The 22,099-nt window shown below is 38.2% G+C and overlaps 1 protein-coding gene across 2 annotated transcripts in view; it reads left to right on the forward strand.

Annotated features, from left to right (window-relative positions):
* The window catches only part of SMAD5 (SMAD family member 5), a 58,411-nt gene that overhangs the window by 25,326 nt on the left and 10,986 nt on the right, over positions 1-22,099 (forward strand). For both annotated transcript variants that reach the window (XM_035727634.1, XM_027605361.2), the window contains 2 exons: positions 2,638-2,889; positions 7,136-7,255. In XM_035727634.1, coding sequence (XP_035583527.1) covers positions 2,638-2,889; positions 7,136-7,255 — 372 coding nt within the window. The remainder of the gene's footprint in view (positions 1-2,637; positions 2,890-7,135; positions 7,256-22,099) is intronic.

The following is a 22,099-nucleotide window of genomic DNA, read 5'->3' on the forward strand; positions in this document are numbered from 1 at the left end:
ATGGTGGCCACCTTAGAGAGTGTCTCCCATGCTGGATTTCACATGGAGATAATAAGAGCCTGGTATGGTAAAAAGGCTCTGGAAATAACATTGGGTATGGAGACTAGCTAAAAGAATGGCAGTGATGGTGCTATCAGGGATAAAAGACCCATGAATAAAATTTTAGTATATCAGGGTTAAAAAAGATTCTGAAGGCTCCCAGAGAGAAAAGACAGGACATATAGAAAGGACTGGAAGTGAGAATGTTGAGTTTCTCAGAGCAGTTCTGGATTCTAGAAGACAGTGAAGCAGTGCCCCTAAAATTGAGAGAGGAAAAGTTTATTCTGGAATCTGTCTGCAGACAAACAAAAGACAAGATATTTTCATATATGCAAGGACTAAAAATTTATCTCTGACCCTTTTTTTTTTTTTTTTTTTAATTCTTATTTGAGAGGGAAGGAATCAGCAGGGGGATAGGCAGATAGAGAGGGAGAAGCAGGTTTCCCTCTAAGCAGGGAGCCCGATGCGGGGCTTGATCCCAGGACCCCGGGATCCATGACCCGAGTTGAAGGCAGATGCTTAACCTTCTGAGCCACCCAGGCGCCCCCTTCCTTTTACCCCTCTTAGGAAACTAATAGAGCATGAGGTCCAGGAAATGGGTTCCAACAGGAGAGAAGAGAAGGGAAGTCTAAGAACTTGAGATCTCTAGGAGACTTAAGGAGCCACCGGTCTGGATTATAGAAGAATGAAGGGCCCAGGGGAAAAAATGAGTTAATAGATTATTTATTTGTGGCATCTGGAAAATAGTATTGATAGGAATTTAACAAATCTGTTAGACTTCTGGAATTATTAGTTGTGTGTACTTAAGATTAAGCAAATGAAGTAACAAGTCAATAATCAGCTTTACTTAAAGCACTGTTCAAGAAAAAATATAATCATAGTACATACTTGGCTCAAGAATGAATAATATTTGTACATGTAATAAACATCAGATATTGATTTAACCAACATTTTTTATGTAACTTTTTTGAGGGGAATGGGAATGGGAGTGGGTAGAACGATGTAAGAAAGCTACTTCATTTGCCACAATAGCAAATCGGCAAATGATGTCTTGGCAAATTAATAATAGCAGTATAAGCATATTATCTAGCAATACACAAAGTAAGTGTTAGAAGAGGTGGCTAAGAGTTTAAATTTGTTGTTTCTGGAAGCAGTATGGGAGGAGGCTTAGAAATTGCTCTGTTATCTCTTGTAGCATCTGTCTTTTTAAACTATGTATTTTGGAGGAAAATAGTCTTTAAAAAGTGATGTGTATAGATAATAGACAAGAGAGAAGTCAGTGATTTTAGCTCTGCCTCTAAAAAAAAAAAATAAAGGAATTCTTAGCTGGATTGAATTCCTCATTAGTTATTTCATTTAGTCTTTCAGCTTGCTAGCCAGCTAAACATAGAAATTCTTATTGTCTCATGCCTTACTTTCCAATGGCAGCTGTCCCATCATTCTGTAAAGGGAACAGCAGTTGGTCATACACAGTAGAAGGAAACAATTGTAATCAGATGTTAACCACATAATTACAACACTGATTCAGTACAAAGAAAGACAAAAAAACAGTACAAATACTGACTTACAGAGCCTCTCATTCCTCAGGTACATCCCTAGTTCAGGCAGGGAAGTATGACCTAGTTAACTTAAAAACAGATTGATTTTGTTGCTGCTGAATGATGTGAGAGTCAAAGTGAGATTTTTGGAAGTAAAATTACATTGACAGATATGGGAAGGTTGTAAAAGAGCTGAACTGATACAGAGTTTAAAGAAATCACGTTGGCTTCGATTTCCTATAGGGAAGGGTAGTCAGACATTTCTATGTGATTGGTCATTTGGGAGATTGTCAATGTTTGAATAAAGTTAACCTTTTAAAAAATAGGTCTCAAAATATTTAGGCCTTGTTGGATATATTTTCATTATGATCATGTTTAGAAAACTGATTTTGAATGGAAGACTTCTACCTAGGAAATGTTATTTTTTTCACTAGGGAAAAGTTGACTGAAGAACATAAAATGTGAAATGTCTCACACTAAGGAAGATGAAATGTTCAAAATTGGAAACACAGAGGCTTTCAGGGCATCTTAGTAGCTGACCTCAGCGTCACACTCTAATATCAGCTCCTAGTTCAGTGCTTAGGCCAGCTGTGAATGTGCTTTCTTATCTCCCTCCTGGAGTCTCCCCATGTCCTTCTGTAGTATCCCTGCACCTGGCATTCCTTGTTCTTAAATGTCCAATCAGTTGTAATCTTTTCCAAAGTGTTTTGTTTGATTCTTGCTAGCTGGAAGTGCTCACCTCTGTTGAACTCTCACTACATTAAATTCTCTGTGTTATGATTGTGTTTAAATATGCCTTCTCTCCTACAGAACAGGAGTGGTATCTTTTCTGGATTTTCTATTTTCCAGAGCTCTTTACACAGGCCTAAATCCTTAGAGTGCTTTTGGTTTAGTTATTATGTATATATGCATTCAAGGTTCTACAAAGCCGCCCTTCCTGAAAGTAAATTGTTTTAATAGGTTTACAATTTTACTGAATCCTTTCTGTCTACCCTTTAATATGTATGGGATATTTGCTTTAGTCTTTGCTGACAGATGACTTTTGATTTTTGTCTTTCAGTCTTACCTCCAGTATTAGTGCCTCGTCACAATGAATTCAATCCACAACACAGCCTTTTGGTTCAGTTTAGAAACCTGAGCCACAACGAGCCACACATGCCACAAAATGCAACGTTTCCAGATTCTTTCCACCAGCCCAACAACACTCCTTTTCCCTTATCTCCAAATAGCCCTTATCCCCCTTCCCCTGCTAGCAGCACATATCCCAATTCCCCAGCAAGTTCTGGACCAGGAAGTCCATTTCAGCTCCCAGGTAAGAATTTATTTTATTGATTAAAGAAATGACCCTTGGGAATCAGCAGTTGTTATACTGCTGGCCCTCTGGGTGAATTGTTAAATGCTAAGAGGTAGCTATTTTTGACTCTGTGTTCTTTGGTAATTATTTGATTTCCAGAAGAGTTTTGGATTTTATTTTGCCATATACCATATGTTTTTTAAAAATGAAAGTAGCTGTATTTTTCCACAGCAATAGAAAAAACAATCCTAAAATTTGTAAACAACCATAAAAGACCCAAGAATAGCCAAAGCAATCTTGAGAAAGAAGAATCAAGCTGGAAGCATCACACTGCCTGATTTCAAACTGTATTACAAAGCTGTAGTAATTTTTTAAACAAATTTTTAAAAATTGAAGTATAATTAATTCATAGTTTTAAAGATACCATAGGTAAAACAGTGTGGGATTGGCATTAAAACAGACCTGTAGGGGCCCCTAGGGTGGCTCAGTTGCTGAGTGTCTGCCTTTGGCTCAGGTCACGATCCCAGAGTCCTGGGATCGAGCCCCACGTCGGGTTCCCTCCTCGGCAGGAAACCTGCTTCTCTCTCTCTCCCACTCCCCCTGCTTGTGTTCCTTCTCTCGCTGTCTCTCTCTCTGTCAAATAAATAAATAAAATCTTTAAAAAAAAAAACAAAAACAAACAGACCTATAGATAGTGGAGCAGAAGAGAGAGCCCAGAAATAAACCCACACTTAGATGGACAGTTAATTTATGACAGAGGAGCTAAGAATATACAATGGGGAAAGGAGAGTCTTGTCAATAAATGATGTTGGGAAAATTGGACAACCACATGCAGAAGAATGAAGCTGGGCCACTATCTGACACCATAGACAAAAATTAAGTCAAAAGGGATTAAAGACTTGAACATAAGACCTAAAACCGTAAAGCTCCTAGAAGAAAACATAGGCAGGCAGCTCCTTGACATTGGTCTTGGCGTTGATTTTTTGAATTGACCCCAAAAGCAAAAGAAGCAAAAAATAAACACGTTTCACTACATCAAACAAAAAAATTTCTGCACACAAAGGAAACCATTAATAAAATGAAAAGGCAACCTACTGAATGGGAGAAAATATTTGAAAATCATATATCTGATGAGGGGATAATATGCAAAATACATAAAGAACTCATACAGCTCAATATCAAAAGCAAACATTCCAATTAAAAAATGGGCAGAGGGGGCACCTGGGTGGCTCAGTTGTTAAGCTTCTGCCTTTGGCTCAGGTCATGATCCCAGGGTCCTGGGATCAAGCCCCACATCGGGCTCCCTGCTCCACAGGAAGCCTGCTTCTCCCTCTTCCACTCCCCCTGCTTGTGTTCCCTCTCTCCCTGTGTCTCTCTCTGTCAAATAAATAAATAAAATCTTTAAAAAATAAAATGGGCAGAGGACCTGAATAGGCCTTCTTCCCAGGAAGACATAATACACATGACCAACAGGTACATGAAAAGGTGCTCTCCATCATTAATCATCAGGGAAATACAAATTGAAACCACAATGAGTTATGTGTCACCTTATAATTGTTAGAGTAGCTATTATCAGAAAGACTAGAAATGACAAGTGTTGGCAAGGATGTGGAGAAAAGGAAATCCTCATGCGGTTGGTGGGAATGCAGATTGGTACAGCCACTGTGAAAAACAGTATGGAGTTTCCCAAACTGAGCGTTGCTGGTGGGGAGGGGTTGAGGGGATGGGGTAAACTGGCTGATGGACATTGAGGAGGGCTCGTGATGTAAATGAGCACTGGGTATTCTATAAGGCTGATGAATCACTGACGTCTCCCTCTGGAACCAATAATATATGTTGAATAATTGAATTTAAATTAAAAAAAAAAGAAAGTATGGAATTTCCTCAGAAAATTAAAAATAGAAGTGCCACGTAATCCAGAAATTCCATTTTTTGGTAGTTATTTGAAGAAAACAAAAACACTAACTTGAAAACATATGCAGTCCCAGGTTCATTGCAGCATGATTTATAATAGGACACAGAAGCAACCTAAGTGTCTATCGATGGATGAATGGATAAAGAAATTGTGGCATATTCAGCCATAAAAAAGAATGAAATCTTGTCATTTGTGACAACATGGCTGACCTTGAGGGTATTAAGCTAAATGAAGTAAGCCAGGGAAAGAGGATTTTTCTTAAATGTGAAATCTAAAAAAAAAAAACCAAAAAAAACAAAAACCCTGATCATAGATACTGAGAACAGGTTAATAGTTGCCAGAGGCAAGGAGTAAGAGAAATGGATGAACTGGTTTTGTTTTGTTTTTTTTTTTTTTAGTTGAAATTAATTGAATGTTGTGAAAAAAGCAAACAGTTTTGGAGAGATGATCCTTTAAGAATAATGAAAAAAAATTCACTTTCTCTTTTCATCCTTCTTTCTCTCACTGCTTGATTTTTCTTGATAGCCTATATTATAGTCCAACAGATTGTTTGTATTTATATTCTTTCCTTTCCTCCTCTCCCTATCTTGACTATAAACTCCATGAAAAAGGGAATTTTAGCCTCCTTTTTTTACTGCTACATCCCCAGTCCCTGTATCAGAGCCAAGCATACAGTAGACCCTCAAGAAAATTTGTGAAATGAATGGGTAAACTTATAGAAATCCACACATTTACAACTAGCTATGTAAAGTGGCTGCCACTGCAACTTGAGAGTGAAGCCAAATGGTGCTAACTTGAAAGGTTTCGTAGGGAGTCCTATATGCGTGAAAGGCAGAGTGTTCTAATAGGTTATCAAAAACCTGAAGCCAGAAAAAGACTATGTGTTTGATGACTATGACGTGGAGTATGTAATCTGAAAAACTGGAAGTGTATTTAGGTATCATTCGATCATTTATTGACCCAAAAAACTAAATTATGTATTTCCAGGCATTAAAAAAAGAAGCAGCCATATTTAACTTAAATATTTTCATATAATTTATAATACAAAGTACCATTTATTAAGTGCCTTTTGCATAACTGGTACTGTGATGAAAGATACTGCATTAAATTTAATCTTCAGAACAACCATGTGAGCTAGATAGTACTCTGATTATACAGGTGGAGAAAGAAATTGATACTCGCTTCAAGAGCTTAAGTACCTTGCCTGAGGTTTCCGACCTAGGTTTCTCTGACTCTAAAGTCTGTGCTTTTTTAACTTTACTTCTTGTTACATCATTATAGACTGGAAAGTTAAAAGGCACCCCAGTTATCTTTAATTAGGTAACTGATGACCTGGTTTGCCTGGAGAAAGTTCATAAGTAGATTTTATAAAGTACCCAGATTTCATTAATGGCATGTCATACATGGATGCATCATTATGTCAGTTTGTCAAGAAATATTTGAATGCCTACTGTTGTAGGTGGAGTCATATGTAAGTATATTGTTTCTGGTTTCTTTACGGCATCAGTTGATGTGTTTTTTTATTTTTTTTCAAGGAGAATTAAGTATCAGCTGTTTAACTTGCTGTTAGGTATTTGTTCCAAAACTAATTTTTATCCGTTGCCCTAGATTCAGTCTGATTACAGTTCTGTGTCACACTATATCTTGTACAAACCTTGGAGTGAAAGATACTATATTCGGTATTTATAATTACTGAGACAGGAATATAGCTGTAGCTTTTGCAAAGATTTTTAACTAGGAGTGCTGGAACTCAAAAGATTTTCTAGTTCACATTCAAATTTCCTAAGAATTACCTAATCATTTAGTAGGGCATGACAGCCATTTTAGGATGTTGAAAAGAATTAGATGTCTAGCTGCTGTTCATGTTGGTACATTTTGTAGGAGTACAGTTTTAATTTCCAGTGTTAATTATCAACATACAGTGTGTGATGATCTCGATACTTTAAAAGTGTCTCTGTAGAGATATACTCAAACTAGGATAATCTGTGTCCTTCCGATTGGTTTGTAATTGTTGCAGTTTCTCCCAGCATATGATTGTAAGTACATAAAGACAAACTTCTTGATCTTGAATTCTATTTTAGTGAATTTTAGCACTGATCTTACTATCCTGGTTTGGACCGAATACATGCAGACCTTTAGCAGGTTTTCAGTAACTAATGGGTATGCTGTCTTTTCTACTTTTCTCTTGGCTCAGGTAGCATCCTACATTTTTCTTTGTCTGTAATGTTCAGTGACAAACCGTGCTGGTAATCTTAGGACCTTTTTAATGCTTTTAGAATACATTTAAGCAGGATGAAGATACCAACTATTCTTTTGGGACTTTAAGTTGTCTCATTTTCTTCTTCTTAGCTGATACTCCTCCTCCTGCCTATATGCCACCAGATGATCAAATGGGTCAAGATAATTCCCAGCCGATGGATACAAGCAATAATATGATTCCTCAGATTATGCCCAGTATATCCAGCAGAGGTAAGAGAGATTCTCATCACAATTTGTTGTTGCTGCTCTTTTGTGTTTAATTTCTTACCACTCTTTAAAATCAACTTTTTATTGAAAGAAAAAGAAGAAAATAGCTGAGGGGAAGAATGAAGGGGAGTAAGTCAGAGGGGGAGACGAACCATGAGAGACGATGGACCCTGAGAAACAAACTGAGGGTTCTAGAGGGGAGGGGGGTGGGGGGATGGGTTAGCCTGGTGATGGGTATTCAAGGGGGCACGTTCTGCATGGAGCACTGGGTGTTATGCACAAACAATGAATCATGGAACACTACATCAAAAACTAATGATGTAATATATGGTGATTAACATAACAATAAAAGAATGAAAAAAATCAACTTTTTATTGAAGTATAATTTATAAACCATAACATTTATCCATTACAAGTGTATGATTCAGTGATTTTTAGTAAATGTATAAAGTTTTGCACCATCACCACAATCTAGTTTTAGAACACTTTCATAATCCTTTAAAAAGATATGCTGTGTGTATTTGCAGCCTGTCCCTGCTGCTGTCCTCGGCTTCAGAGACCCTCTAATCTCTTGTCTGTCTGTATATATAGATTTACCTTTTCTGAACATTTCATGTAAGTAGAATCTCATAATGTGTAGTCTTTTGCATCTGGCTTCTTTCACTTAGCATAATGTGTTCAAGGTTCTTTCATGTTGAAACGTATCAGTAGTTTTTTCCTTTTTATTGCTGAACAGTTGTCCATTGTATGGATGTACCACAATTTTTTAGCCATTCACCAGTTGGTGTACATTTGAATTATTTCTAGCTTTTGGCTAGTATGACCACTACGGTTAGGAACATTTGCATATAACTCTTTGTGTGAGTTTTGTTTTTATTTTTCTTGGGTAAATACCTAAGAATAGAATTTCTGAGGCAATATGGTGAATTTAACTATTTAAGAAAAACTGCCAAATTTCTCCAAAGTAGCAGTGTTGTTTTATATTCTTACCACTAACATATGAGGGTTCCAGTTTCTCCACATGGCTCTTATTTATTTATCTATCTATCTATCTATTTATTTATTTTTTTTTTTAAAGATTTTATTTATTTATTTGAGAGAGAGATAGAGAGCACGAGAGGGAAGAGGGTCAGAGGGAGAAGCAGACTCCCCGCCGAGCAGGGAGCCCGATGCGGGACTCGATCCCGGGACTCCAGGATCATGACCCGAGCCGAAGGCAGTCGCTTAACCAACTGAGCCACCCAGGCGCCCCTTATTTATTTATTTTTTAAAGATTTTATTTGAGAGAGAGAGAGAGTGTGCACAAGCAGGGGAAGCAGCAGAGGGAGAGGGAGAAGGAGAAGTGAGGTGCTCCATTCTAGGACCCTGGAATCATGACCTGAGCTGAAGGCAGACACCTAACCGACTGAGCCACCAGGCACCCTGTCTCCACATGCTCTTGATACTTGTTATTGTCAGGCGTTTTGAATGTACCCATTTTAGTGGGTATGAGGTAGTGTCTTATTGTGGTTATAATTTGCATTTCCATTTAATTTGCATTTAATTTTCCATCATTCCCATAATGAGTAATGATGTTGAGCATTTTTCATGAACTTACTAGCTGTTCATGTATCTTTTTTCATGAAATATTTAAACCTTTTGCCCATTTTTAATTGGGTTGTTTTACTATTGAGTTGTAAGAGTTCTTTATATATTCTGGATAGAAATCCTTTATTAGATGTGTGATTTGCAGATATTTTCTCTCAGTCTGGATTGTTGTTGCATACAGAAGTTTCTTTTTTTTTTTTGGTACACTTTTATTTTCTCTTCAGTAAGTTGAAATCCTTGAGGGGTACAGTATCACAGATTCTGTTACAGATGGCTTTAGCAGGAAGGTTGCTTGGGAATTTGGCACAAACCATGCTACTGTTTCCATGAGCATGAGTTACTTTCCCCCAGATTACTCTGGTTTTGTACAGTTTGCCACCCAGCGTCAATGTATTGTTCTTTGCTTTGTACATAGAAGCCCATCTCTTGTCTAGATAAGAGTTCAGTTTCATTTCGAGCATAAACATCTTCAATTTAAGGAAGAGCTGTGTGCTGCTCCCTCTAATTCTGGAGACCTCCCTTAGAGCCAGCAAAAATGGCCCTGGACCACAGCCTTCCAGACATATTTGTCATTTTAGGAGTCCTGTTCCCAGCAGGCCTCTACAGGTTGCAAGATGACAGAAAGAGCTGAAAGTTTTTAATTTTGACGGAGTCTAGTTTATCACTTTTTTCTTCCCTTGTTTATGTTTTTGGTGTTGCATCTGAGAAATCTTCATCTATCCCGAAGTCATGAAAATTTTCTGTTTTGTCTTCTAGAAATACTGTAGCCTTAGCTTTTACATTTAGGTCTGTGATTTATTTTGAGTTAAGCTTTCTGTATGGTAAAGATCTAAATTTGTCTTTGTGTGTGTAGACCATCCATTTGGTTCTAGCCCTATTTTGTTGAAAAGAGTATCTACCATTTCTCCATTGAATTGCCTTGGCATGTTTTTCAGAAATCAATGGAATAAATATAAGAGTTTATTACAGGACTCTCAATTTGTTCATTGATTTGTATGTCTGTACTTCATAGTCTTAAGATACTTACTAAAGCTTCATAGGAAGTTTTGAAAACGAGAAGTGTTATTCCTCCAACTTTATTCTTTTTCATAGTTGTTTAGCGCTTCTGCATTCTTTGCATTTGCGTTTCATTTTAGTATTGGTTTGTTAATTTCTGCCTCCCCAAAATGCCCTCCTTGGATTTTGATAGAGATCATGTTGAATCTCTAAATCAGTGCGGGATGTTTGCCATCTTCCAGTGCACAGGTGTGGTATGTCTTTCCATTTATTTAGATCTTCCAGTACTCGATATAAATTGTTTTACTTTGCTGTTCCTAAGTGAATGGAATTTGGTTTCTTCTTAATTAAATAGATTGAAATGCAATTGATTTTCATATATTAATCTTGTAACCTGCAACTTTCCTGAATTCATTTATTAATTCTAGTAGGGACTTCTTGTGTGGGCGCGTGTTTATCTGGATTCCTTAGGGTCTTCGAAATACAAGAACATGTCAATAACAAACAGCATTTTTTTTTTCACTATCCAATCTGGATGCCTTTAATTTTTTTCTTTCTCTCATTATTAGAGGGCATGTATGAAAAACCTATAAAAATTTTAAAAAATTTTTTATTGTTATGTTAATCACCATACATTACATCATTAGTTTTTGATGTAGTGTTCCATGATTCATTGTTTGTGCATAACACCCAGTGCTCCATGCAGAACGTGCCCTCTTTAATACGCATCACCGGGCTAACCCATCCCCCCACCCCCCTCCCCTCTAGAACCCTCAGTTTGTTTTTCAGAATCCATAGTCTCTCATGGTTCATCTCCCACTCCAATTCCCCCGCTTCATTCTTCCCCCTCCTGCTATCTTCTTCTTTTATTTTTTTCTTAACATATATTGCATTATTTGTTTCAGAGGTACAGATCTGTGATTCAACAGTCTTGCACAATTCACAGCGCTCACCATAGCACATACCCTCCCCAATGTCTATCACCCAGCCATCCCATCCCCCCACCCCACTCCAGCAACACTCAGTTTGTTTCCTGAGATTAAGAATTTCTCATATCAGCGAGGTCATACGATACATGTCTTTCTCTGATTGACTTATTTCGCTCAGCAGAACACCCTCCAGTTCCATCCACGTCGTTGCAAATGGCAAGATCTCATTCCTTTTGATGGCTGCATAATATTCCATTGTGTATATATACCACATCTCCTTTATCCATTTGTCTGTTGATGGACATCTTGGCTCTTTCCACAGTTTGGCTATTGTGGACATTGCTGCTGTAACCATTGGGGAGCACGTACCCCTTCGGATCCCTACATTTGTATCTTTGGGGTAAATACCCAGTAGTGCAATTGCTGGATCCTATGGTAGCTCTGTTTTCAACTTCTTGAGGAACCTCCATACTGTTTTCTGGAGTGGTATGCACCATCTTGCATTCCCACCACCAGTGTAGGAGGGTTCCCCTTTCTCCGCATCCCCGCCAACATCTGTCGTTTCCTGATTTGTTAATTTTAGCCATTCTGACGGGTGTGAGGTGGTATCTCATTGAGGTTTTGATTTGGCTTTCCCTGATGCCGAGCGATGTTGAGCACTTTTTCATGTGTCTGTTGGCCATTTGGATGTCTTCTTTGGAAAAATGTCTGTTCATGTCTTCTGCCCATTTCTTGATTGGATTCTTTGTTCTTTGGGTGTTGAGTTTGATAAGTTCTTTATAGATTTTGGATACTAGCCCTTTATCTAATATGTCATTTGCAAATACCTTCTCCCATTCTGTTGGATGTCTTTTGGTTTTGTGGACTGTTTCTTTTGCTGTGCAAAAGCTTTTTATCTTGATGAAATCCCAAGAGTTCATTTTTGCCCTTGCTTCCCTTGCCTTTGGCGATGTTTCTAGGAAGAAGTTGCTGCCGCTGAGGTCGAAGAGGTTGCAGCCTGTGTTCTCCTTTAGGATTTTGATGGACTCCTGTCTCACGTTTAGGTCTTTCAACCATTTGGAGTCTGTTTTTGTGTGTGGTGTAAGGAAATGGTCCAGTTTCATTCTTCTGCATGTGTCTGTCCAATATTCGCAACACCATTTGTTGAAGAGACTGTCTTTTTTCCATTGGACATTCTTTCCTGCTTTGTCAAAGATGAGTTGACCATAGAGTTGAGGGTCCATTTCTGGGCTCTCTTTTCTGGGCTCTCTATTCTGTTCCATTGATCTATGTGTCTGCCATACTGCCTTGATGATGACAGCTTTGTGATAGAGCTGGAAGTCCGGAATTGTGATGCCGCCAGCTTTGCCTTTTTTTTTTCAGCCTTCCTCTGGCTATTCAGGGTCTCTTCTGGTTCCATAGAAATTTTAGGATTCTTTGTTCCATTTCTTTGAAAAAAGTGGATGATATTTTGATGGGGATTGCATTGAATGTGTGATTGCTCCAGGTAGCATTGACATCTTCACAATGTTTGTTCTTCCAATCCATGAGCATGGAACGTTTTTCCATTTCTTTGTGTCTTCCTCAATTTCTTTCATGAGTATTTTGTAGTTACCTGAGTACAGATCCTTTGCCTCTTTGGTTAGATTTATTTCTAGGTATCTTATGGTTTTGGGTGCAATTGTAAATGGGATTGACTCCTTAATTTGTCTGTCTTCTGTCTTGTTGTTGGTGTATAGGAATGCCACTGATTTCTGTGCATTGATTTCATATCCTGCCACTTGACTGAATTCCTGTATGAGTTCTAGCAGTTTTGGGGTGGAGTCTTTTGGGTTTTCCACATAGAGTGAGAGTTTGAGTTCCTCTTTGCCGATTTGGATGCCTTTGATTTCTTTTTGTTGTCTGATTGCTGTGGCTAGGACTTCTAATACTATGTTGAATAGCAGTGGTGAGAGTGGACATCCCTGCCGCGTTCCTGACCTTAGGGGGAAAGCTCTCAGCTTTTCCCCATTGAGAATGATATTCGCTGTAGGTTTTTCATAGATGGCTTTTATGATATTGAGGTATGTACCCTCTATCCCTATACTCTGAAGGGTTTTGATCAAGGATACTGTACTTTGTCAAATGCTTTTTCTGCATCTATTGAGAGGATCATATGATTCTTGTTCTTTTGTTAATGTATTGTATCACGTTGATTGATTAGTGGATGCTGATCCAACCTTGCAGCCCAGGGATAAATCCCGCTTGGTTGTGGTGAATAATCCTTTTAATGTACTGTTGGATCCTGTTGGCTAGTATTTTCGTGAGAATTTTTGCATCCATGTTCATCAAGGGTATTGGTCTGTAATTCTCCTTTTTGATGGGGTCTTTGGTTTGGGGATCAAGGTAATGGTGGCCTTATAAAATGAGTTTGGAAGTTTTCCTTCCATTTCTGTTTTTTGGAAAGTTTCAGAAGAGTAGGTATTAATTCTTTAAATGTTTGGTAGAATTACCCTGGGAAGCCATCTGGCCCTGGGCTTTTTGTTTGTTGGGAGATTTTTGATGACTTCTTCAATTTCCTTAGTGGTTAGAGGTCTGTTCAGGTTTTCTGTTTCTTCCTGGTTCAATTTTGGTGGTTGATACATCTCTAGGAATGCATCCATTTCTTCCAGGTTATCTAATTTGCTGGCATACAGTTGCTCATAATATGTTCTTAGAATTGTTTGTATTTCTTTGGTGTTGGTTGTGCTCTCTCCTCTTTCCTTCATGATTTTGTTGATTTGGGTTATTTCTCTCTTCTTTTTGATAAGTCTGGCCAGGGGTTTATCAATCCTGTTAATTCTTTCAAAGAACCAGCTCCTGGTTTCGTTGATCTGTTCTCCTGTTCTTTTGGTTTCTATTTCATTGATTTCTGCTCTGATCATTATTATTTCTCTTCTCCTCCTGGATTTAGGCTTCATTTGCTCTTTTTTCTCCAGCTCCTTTAGGTGTAGGGTTAGGTTGTGTATTTGAGACCTTTCTAGTTTCTTGAGAAAGGCTTGTATTGCTATATACTTTCCTCTTAGGACTGCCTTTGCTGTATCCCAAAGATTTTGAACAGTTGTGTTTTCATTTTCATTGGTCTCCGTGAATTTTTTTAATTCTTCTTTAATTTCCTGGTTGACCCATTCATTCTTTAGTAGGATGCTCTTTAGCCTCCATGTATTTGAGTTCTTTCCGACTTTCCTCTTGTGATTGAGTTCTAGTTTCAAAGCATTGTGGTCTGAAAATATGCAGGGAATGATCCCCATCTTTTGGTACCGGTTGAGACCTGATTTGTGACCTAGGATGTGATCAATTCTGGAGAATATTCCATGGGCACTAGAGAAGAATGTGTATTCCGTTCCTTTGGGATGGAATGTTCTGAATATGTCTGTGAAGTCCATTTGGTCCAGTGTGTCATTTAAAGTCCTTATTTCCTTGTTGATCTTTTGCTTAGATGATCTGTCCATTTCAGTCAGGGGGGTGTTAAAGTCCCCCACTCTTATTGTATTGTTGTCAATGTGTTTCTTTGCTTTTGTTAGTAATTGCCTTATAGAACTGGCTGCTCCCATGTTAGGGGCATAGATATTTACAATTGTTAGATCTTCTTGTTGGATAGACCCTTTAAATAGGATATAGTGTCCTTCCTCATCTCTTATTACAGTCTTTGTTTTAAAATCTAATTGGTCTGTTATAAGGATTGCCACCCCAGCTTTCTTTTGGCGTCCATTAGCATGGTAAATGGTTTTCCACCCCCTCACATTCAATGTGGGAATGTCTTTGGGTCTAAAATGAGTCTCTTGCAGACAGCATATTGATGGGTCTTGTTTTTTAATCCAATCTGATAGCCTGTGTCTTTTGATTGGGGCATTGAGCCCATTTACATTCAGGGTAACTATTGAAAGATATGAATTTAGTGTCATTGTATTGCCTGTAAGGGTGACTGTTACTGTCTATTGTCTGTGTTCCTTTCTGGTCTATGTTGCTCTTAGGCTCTCTCTTTGCTTAGAGGACTCCTTTCAGTATTTCTTGGAGGGCTGGTTTCGTGTTTGCAAATTCCTTTAGTTTTTGTTTGTCCTGGAAGCTTTTTATCTCTCCTTCTATTTTCAATGACAGCCTAGCTGGATATAGTATTCTTGGCTGCATATTTTTCTCGTTTAGAGCTCTGAAGATATCATGCCAGTCCTTTCTGGCCCACCAGTTCTCTGTGGACAGGTCTGTTGCCAATCTAATGTTTCTACCATTACAGGTTACATATCTCTTCTCCGGAGCTGCTTTCAAGATTTTCTTTGTCTCTGAGATTCGTAAGTTTTACTATTAGATGTCGGGGTGTTGACCTATTTTTATTGATTTTGAGAGGGGTTCTCTGGGCCTCCTGGATTTTGATGCCTGTTTCCTTCCCCACATTAGGGAAGTTCTCTGCTATAATTTGCTCCACTATACCTTCTGCCCCTCTCTCTCTTTCTTCTTCTTCTGGGATCCTAATTATTCTAATCTTGTTTCGTCTTACCGTATCGCTTATCTCTCGAATTCTGCCCTTGTGATCCAGTAGTTGTTTATCTCTTTTTCTCAGCTTCTTTATTTTCCATCATTTGGTCTTCTGTGTCGGTAATTCTCTCTTCTGCCTCATTTGTCCTAACAGTTAGTGCCCCCATTTTTGATTGTACCTCTTTGATTTCCACTTGGTTAGATTTTCGTTCTTTTATTTCTCCAGGAAGGGTTTCTCTAATAACTTCATTCTTTTTTCAAGCCCAGCCAGTATCTTTAAAATCATGGTTCTGAACTCTAGGTCTGACATCGTAGTAATGTCCGTATTGTGTAGGTCTCTGGCAGACGGTACTACCTCTTGTTCTTTTTGCTGAGGTAATTTTTTCCATCTTGTCATTTTGTCCAGAGGAGAATAGATGAATGAGAGAACGAAATGCTAACAGGTTAACACCATCCCCAGATAATATACTCTAAACAAATCAGAAAAGACCTGAAACCAGGGGAAAAGAAAGGGAAGGAAAGCAAAAAGAAAGAAAAAAAGAAAAAGATAAAAACAAAAACAGAACAAAACAAGAAAGACAGAATATGATCAAATATGAGCAGGCTAGTGCATAGATCAGTGCCACACACTAGATTTTGGGTGTATTTTGGTCTGTTAGAAGAAAGTGCCTCCTAAAATTTAAAAGAAAGAAAGACTTGTATATGTACAAAATAAGAGTTGACACAATGAAGACATGGAATATGACTGTAAAGATGAAAATTATAAAAGATTTTATAAAAGGAATTGATAAGATAAGTTGTTTGAAAAAAGAAAGAAGATTTAAAAAAAAGAATAAATAAGGGAGAGAATGTGATCAGGCAGGAGACTAGAACAAAGCCATACACTAGTGATTTAGGGTATATTTTGATCTGTTAGAAGAAACTGTATCTCAAAATTTTAAAGAGAGAACAACTTATATATACATGCCAAAAATAAGGGTAACTACTATGAATGGATAGAATAGGACTCTAAAAATGAAAAATAAAATTTTTTTTATCAAAGGATTGATAACACGTTGCTTGAAAAAGAGAAAAAGAAAAATTGAAAAAATAAAACAGTTAAAAAAATTAACTTTGAAAGACTAATGAATCATTGTAAAAAAAAAAAAGCCATGAATTCTGTGTGCAGTATTCCCCTAGCGCTGGAGTTCTCCCTTTTTCCTTGATTGGTAAACTTGGTCTTGGCTTGCTGGCTGTTCCTGCTGATCTTCTGGGGGAGGGGCCTGTTGCCGTGGTTCCCAAATGTCTTTGTCGGAGGCGGGATTGCCCTGCCCTTGCCGTCCGGGCTAAGCAATCTGCTCGGGTTTGCTCTTAGGAGCTTTTGTTCCCTGCAAGCTCTCAGTGCACCTTTGGAGGACGAGAGTGAAAATGGTGGCCTCCCAATCTCCTCCCGGAGGAGCCGAGAACTCGGGACCCCTCTCCTCAGTGCGCCGCCAGAGAAAAGCAGTCAGTCACTCCCTTGTCCCTGGTCTCCGGCCGCACTCAGTGCTCACCCGGCCTGTGACCGAGCGTTTCTATCTCTGGCACCCGACCCCGTGTGGAGTCTCCAAACCCAGCAGATCCCTGCGGTACGCTCCCGCGCCGCTCCTCCCGGAGGAGGAATGGAAGTCTCCCCGGATCTTCTGCTTGTTGGGTCCCTGCTGGAGGAGCGGTGGCCCGACTGTGCCGCGGATCACGGTGTATGGCAACCGCGAGCTGAGAGCACGCTCCTTGGCCCCATCTCTGCAGCCGGCTTCCCCGCTCCGATACCTGGGAGCTCTGCCGCACTCAGGCACCCCTGTCTTTCTGTGACCCCCAGAGGGTCCTGAGACCACACTGTCCCGCGAGGGTTCCACCCCCCGCTTAGCCCCTGGAGCGACGTCCCTCAGGGAGCCGACTTCTAAAAGTTCCGATTTTTTGCTCCGCGGCTCTAGCACTGGCCAGACGCAGCGGAGGCCCCCTCCCCCGCCGTCTATCCTCCCGAATATTGCCTCGGATTCACTTCTCCGCAAGTCCTACCTTTCAGGAAGTGGTCGCTTTTCTGTTCAGAGAGTTGTTGCTATTCTTTTTTTCGATCTCCTGTTGAGTTCGTAGATGTTCAGAATGGTTTGATCCCTATTCAGCTGAATTCCTGAGACCAAACGAAATCCAGGTCTCCTATTCCTCCACCATCTTGCTCTGCCAGTTTCCTCTAGTTTCAATCCTATTTTGTGTGTTTTCTCTCTGTTTTATTTTGACAGAGAGGTGACAAAAGGGACATTAGAGTTAAACTGCAGCGCCTTGAATTGCCGGTTGACAATATGTCCTTTGCCTTGAGTAGAGGCCGAGCTCTTTTCTTTTCTCTGAACCAAAATTGTCTTTTTAGCTTTGCTTAGCAATTTTTTTCTTGACAAGCTTCTGCTCATTTTTGGCTCTAGCTTTCCTGACACTATTCTTATAACTGCTTGCAACTCATTTGTATATGTCTTGGGTTGTGGGCCCCTCCCTGTTCCATCTTTTTATATAAGCTTCTTTATATTCTGAGCCCTTAGGACTTCTCTTTATGGGTCCACATTGTTTTATTTTTTTATGTTCCTCCTTATCTGAATTCTTTGCAATTGAATAATCAAAACTGAGTCTTAAAAGTTAACCAGTTATTTTGTACTGCTTACGTAGGCCACATAGCCACTTTTGAGGGTTTTTTGGACATTTTTAATTTCTGCCTTTTTTGAAAGGAAATTTGAGGGTTCTTGACTTTTCTTTCTGATTTCAGCCCCAAGAAAGATAATCTACCAGCGCTGGGTGAAAAATTTACATGTGTCCTTCCCATCCATTACATCCATTATGAATTGTTCAGTTTTACAATAAGAAGAGTTTGGCTGGTCGTTTATTTTGTGTATGTATCTTTTTCCATCGGCACTTCTGGCATTTAACATTAGAATGTATACCACCTTTTACCCAGAGTTCATGCTCACTTAGTTGTGTTTGTTTTCCTTCTGTGTCTTTTCTTTTTTTTAAACGGACTCTGTTTTTTATATGAGTTTTAGGTTCACAGCAAATAAGAGTGGAAAGTACAGAGATTTCCCACACACCCCTGCCTCCACACATGTACCCAGCTACCAAAACCCTATACTGGTACATTTATTACAGTCTTACCTATCTTGACATATCATTATCACCCCAAATCGATGGTTCACATTAGGTTTCATTTTTGGTGTTGTATGTTTTGTGGATTGGAACAAATGAATAATGACAGGTATGTACCTCTCTAGTACTGGTAGTATACAGAAGTATATCTACAGTATACAGAATAATTTCGCTGCCCTAAAAATCCTGTGTGCTCTGCCTGTTCATTCCTCACTCCTTCTAACCTGGAACCACTGATACTTTTACTGACTCCATAGTTTTGCCTTTTCCAGAATGGCATCTAGTTAGAATCATACAGTATGTAGCCTTGTCAGATTGGTTTCTTTCACTTAGTAACATGCATTTAAGTTCCCTCATCCCTTTTCATGCCTTGATAGCTCATTTCTTTGTAGAGCTGAATTAGTCCATCAACTGGAAATTATCACAGTTTATCCATTCACCTGCAAAAGGACATCTTGGTTGCTTTCAAGTTTTGGCAGTCATGGGTAAAGCTGCCATAAACATCTGTGTGTAGGTTTTATGTGGACATAAGTTTTTACCTCCTTTTTGTAAATACTGAGGAGCATTTTTGTGGATAATATGGTAAGAGTATGTTAAGTTTTGTAAGAAACCACCAAACTGTCTTCCAAAGTAGCTGTACCATTTTATATTCCCACTAGCAGTGAATGAGAATTCCTATTGTTGCACATCCTCACCAATTTTTGGTGTTCTCACACTTTTGGATTTTGGCCATTCTTATGGGTGTATAGTGGTATTTTATTGCTATCTTAATTTGTATTTACCAATGACACATGATGTGGAGCATGTTTTTATATGCTTATTTGTTATGTATATATCTTCTTTGATGAGGTGGCTGGTTATGTCTTTGACCCATTTTTTAAATTGGGTTACTTATTTTCTTGTTGAATTTTAAGAGTTCTTTGTATATTTTGGATAGTAGTCCTTTACCAGGTATGTCTTTTGTACATATTTTCTCCCAGGCTGTGGCTTGTCTTGTTATTCTGTTGATAGTGTCTTTTGCAGAGCAGAAACTTTGAATTTTTAATAAAGTCTGGCTTATCAGTTCTTTCATGGTTCATGCCTTGATGTTGTATCTAGAAAGTCATTACCATATTCATGGGTTATCTAGATTTTCTGCTATGTTATCTTCTAGAACCTCTTACGGTTTTGTGTTGTACGTTTAGGTCTTTGACTTTGAGGTAATTTTTGTGAAGGGTGTGACGTCTGTGTGTAGATTAATTTTTTTGCCTGTGGTTGTTCTTGTAGTATTTGTTGAAAAGACTATCTTTTCTCCATTATTGCCTTTGTTCCTTCATCAGAAATTGGTTAACTGTATTTATATGGGTCTTTTTCTGGGCTCTCTCTTCTGTTCCTTTGATCTGTTTGTTCTTTTGCCAGTACCATACTATCTTGATAACAGTAGCTTTATGGTAAGTTGAATAGTGTCAGTCTTCTGATTTTGTTCTTCTTCAGTATTGTGTTAGGTGTTCTGGGTCTTTTGCTGCCCCAAATAAACTTTAGGATCGGTTTGTTGATACTCACAAAATGATTTGCTGGGATTTTGATTGGGATTGCATTGATACCTATAGATCATGTTGGGAAGAACTGACTTCATGGCAGTATTAAGGCTTCCTTTCCATGAACATGGGCTCTCTCTGCATTTATTTAGTTCCTTTTTGATGTCTGTCTTTAGGGCTTTATAGTTTCTTCATATAGGTCTTGTACCTATTTTGATTTTTACCTAAGTATTTGTTCTTTTGAATGCTAATATAAATGGTCATGAATTTTTATTTTCAAATTTCACATGGTCATTGCTGGTATATAGCAAAGTGATTGACTTTGTATATTAACCTTGCATCTTGCAACCTTGCTGTAATAGCTTAATTAGTTCCAGGAGTTCTTTTTTTTTTCATTTTTTTTCAGGTTTTTTATGTAGACAGCCATGTCATTTGTGAACAAAGATGATTGTATTTCTTCCTTTCCAATTTGTATACCTTCTATTACCCTTTCTCTTAACTGTATTAGCTAGGACTTCTAGTACAGTGTTGGAAAAGGAATGGTGAGAACATACTTAACTTGTTACTGATCTTGGCAGGAAATCTTCTAGTTCCTCACCATTAAGTATGAAGTTAGGTATAAGTTTCCTGTAAATGTTCTTTATCAAATTGTAGGAGTTACCCTCTATTCCTAGCTTGCTTGGTTTTTTAGTTCATATTTTTGCTTAGAATAATTTTACAAATGCTGGTATAATTAAGTATTTCAGGTTGCTGATACAGAGGCTTGTTTTACAAATTTAAACCTTGATTAGACTGTGCTAGAAAAACAATTTAAAATGTGAAAACACACTTGTTGAAAAACTTTGGGACACAGCAAAAGTAGTTCTAAGAGGGAAGTTTATAGTGGTGCAGGCCTACTTCAAGAAACAAGAAAAAACTGAAATAAACAGTCTAACCTTACACCTAAAGGATCTAGTAAAAGAAGAACAAACACAGCTCAGCGTTAGTAGAAGGAAGGAAATAATAAAGATCAGAGTGAAAATAAATGAAATAGAGACTTAAAAAGCAATAGGAAAGATCATTGAAACCAAGAGTTGGTTCTTTGAAAAGATAAGCGAAATTGACAAACACCTGGACTCATCAAGAAAAAAAGAGAAAAGGCCCAAATAAAATCAGAAACAAGAGAGAAGAGCTCAAACCATAGAAATAAAAAGGAATATAAGAGACTATGAAAAATGGTATGCCAACAAATTGGACAATGTTTCCAAAACTAAATCAGGAGGAAGTAGAAAATCTGAACAAACTGATTACTAGTAATGAAATTGAATCAGTAATCAAAAAACTCCCCCAACAAGCAAAAGCTCAAGGCCAGATGGCTTCAGAGGTGAATTCTATCAAACATTTAATGAAGAGTTCATATCTATTTTTCTCAAACTGTTACAAAAATAGAAGAGGAAGGAAAGCTTCCAGATTAATTCTGCAAGGCCAGCCTTTCCCTTACACCAAAACCAGATCGAGACACCACAAAAAAGACGACTATGGGTCAGTATCCCTGATGAACTTAGATGCACAAATCCTAAACAAAATATTAACAAACCAAATTGAACAGTAAGTTAAAAGGATCATTCACCACACAATCAAGTGGGATTTATTCCACGGGTGCAAGGGTGGTTTAGTATCTAAATCAACCAGTGTGATATATTACATTAGTAACTTATGAAGGATAAAAATGGTAATAATCATCTCAGTAGATACAGAAGCATTTGACAGAAATCATTATCTGTTTATGATAAAAACTCTCAACAAAGTGGATTTAGAGGAAACATACCTCAATATAGTAAAGACGATACATATGACAAACCCACAACTAACATCATACTCAATGGTGAAAAGCTCAGGAACAAGATAAGGATGGCCATTCTTGCCACTTATTTGTATTCAACATAGTACTGAAGTCCTAACTGCAGCAATGAGACAAGAAAAAGAAATAAAAGGCACCCATATTGGAAAGGAAGAAGTAAAACTATCATTATTTGCAAATTACGTGGTGTGTGTGTGTGTGTATATAATCCTGAAGACTGCACCAAAAAAACTACTAGAACTAAGAAAGGAAATCAGTAAAGTTGCAGGATCAACTTTAGATCAATTGAACAGGATAGAGCGCCCAGAAATAAGCTCACACTTAATATGGTCAGGTAATCTGCGACACGGGAGGCAAGAATATACAG

This window comes from Zalophus californianus, chromosome 5, assembly GCF_009762305.2.
Source record: "Zalophus californianus isolate mZalCal1 chromosome 5, mZalCal1.pri.v2, whole genome shotgun sequence".
NCBI lineage: Eukaryota > Metazoa > Chordata > Mammalia > Carnivora > Otariidae > Zalophus > Zalophus californianus.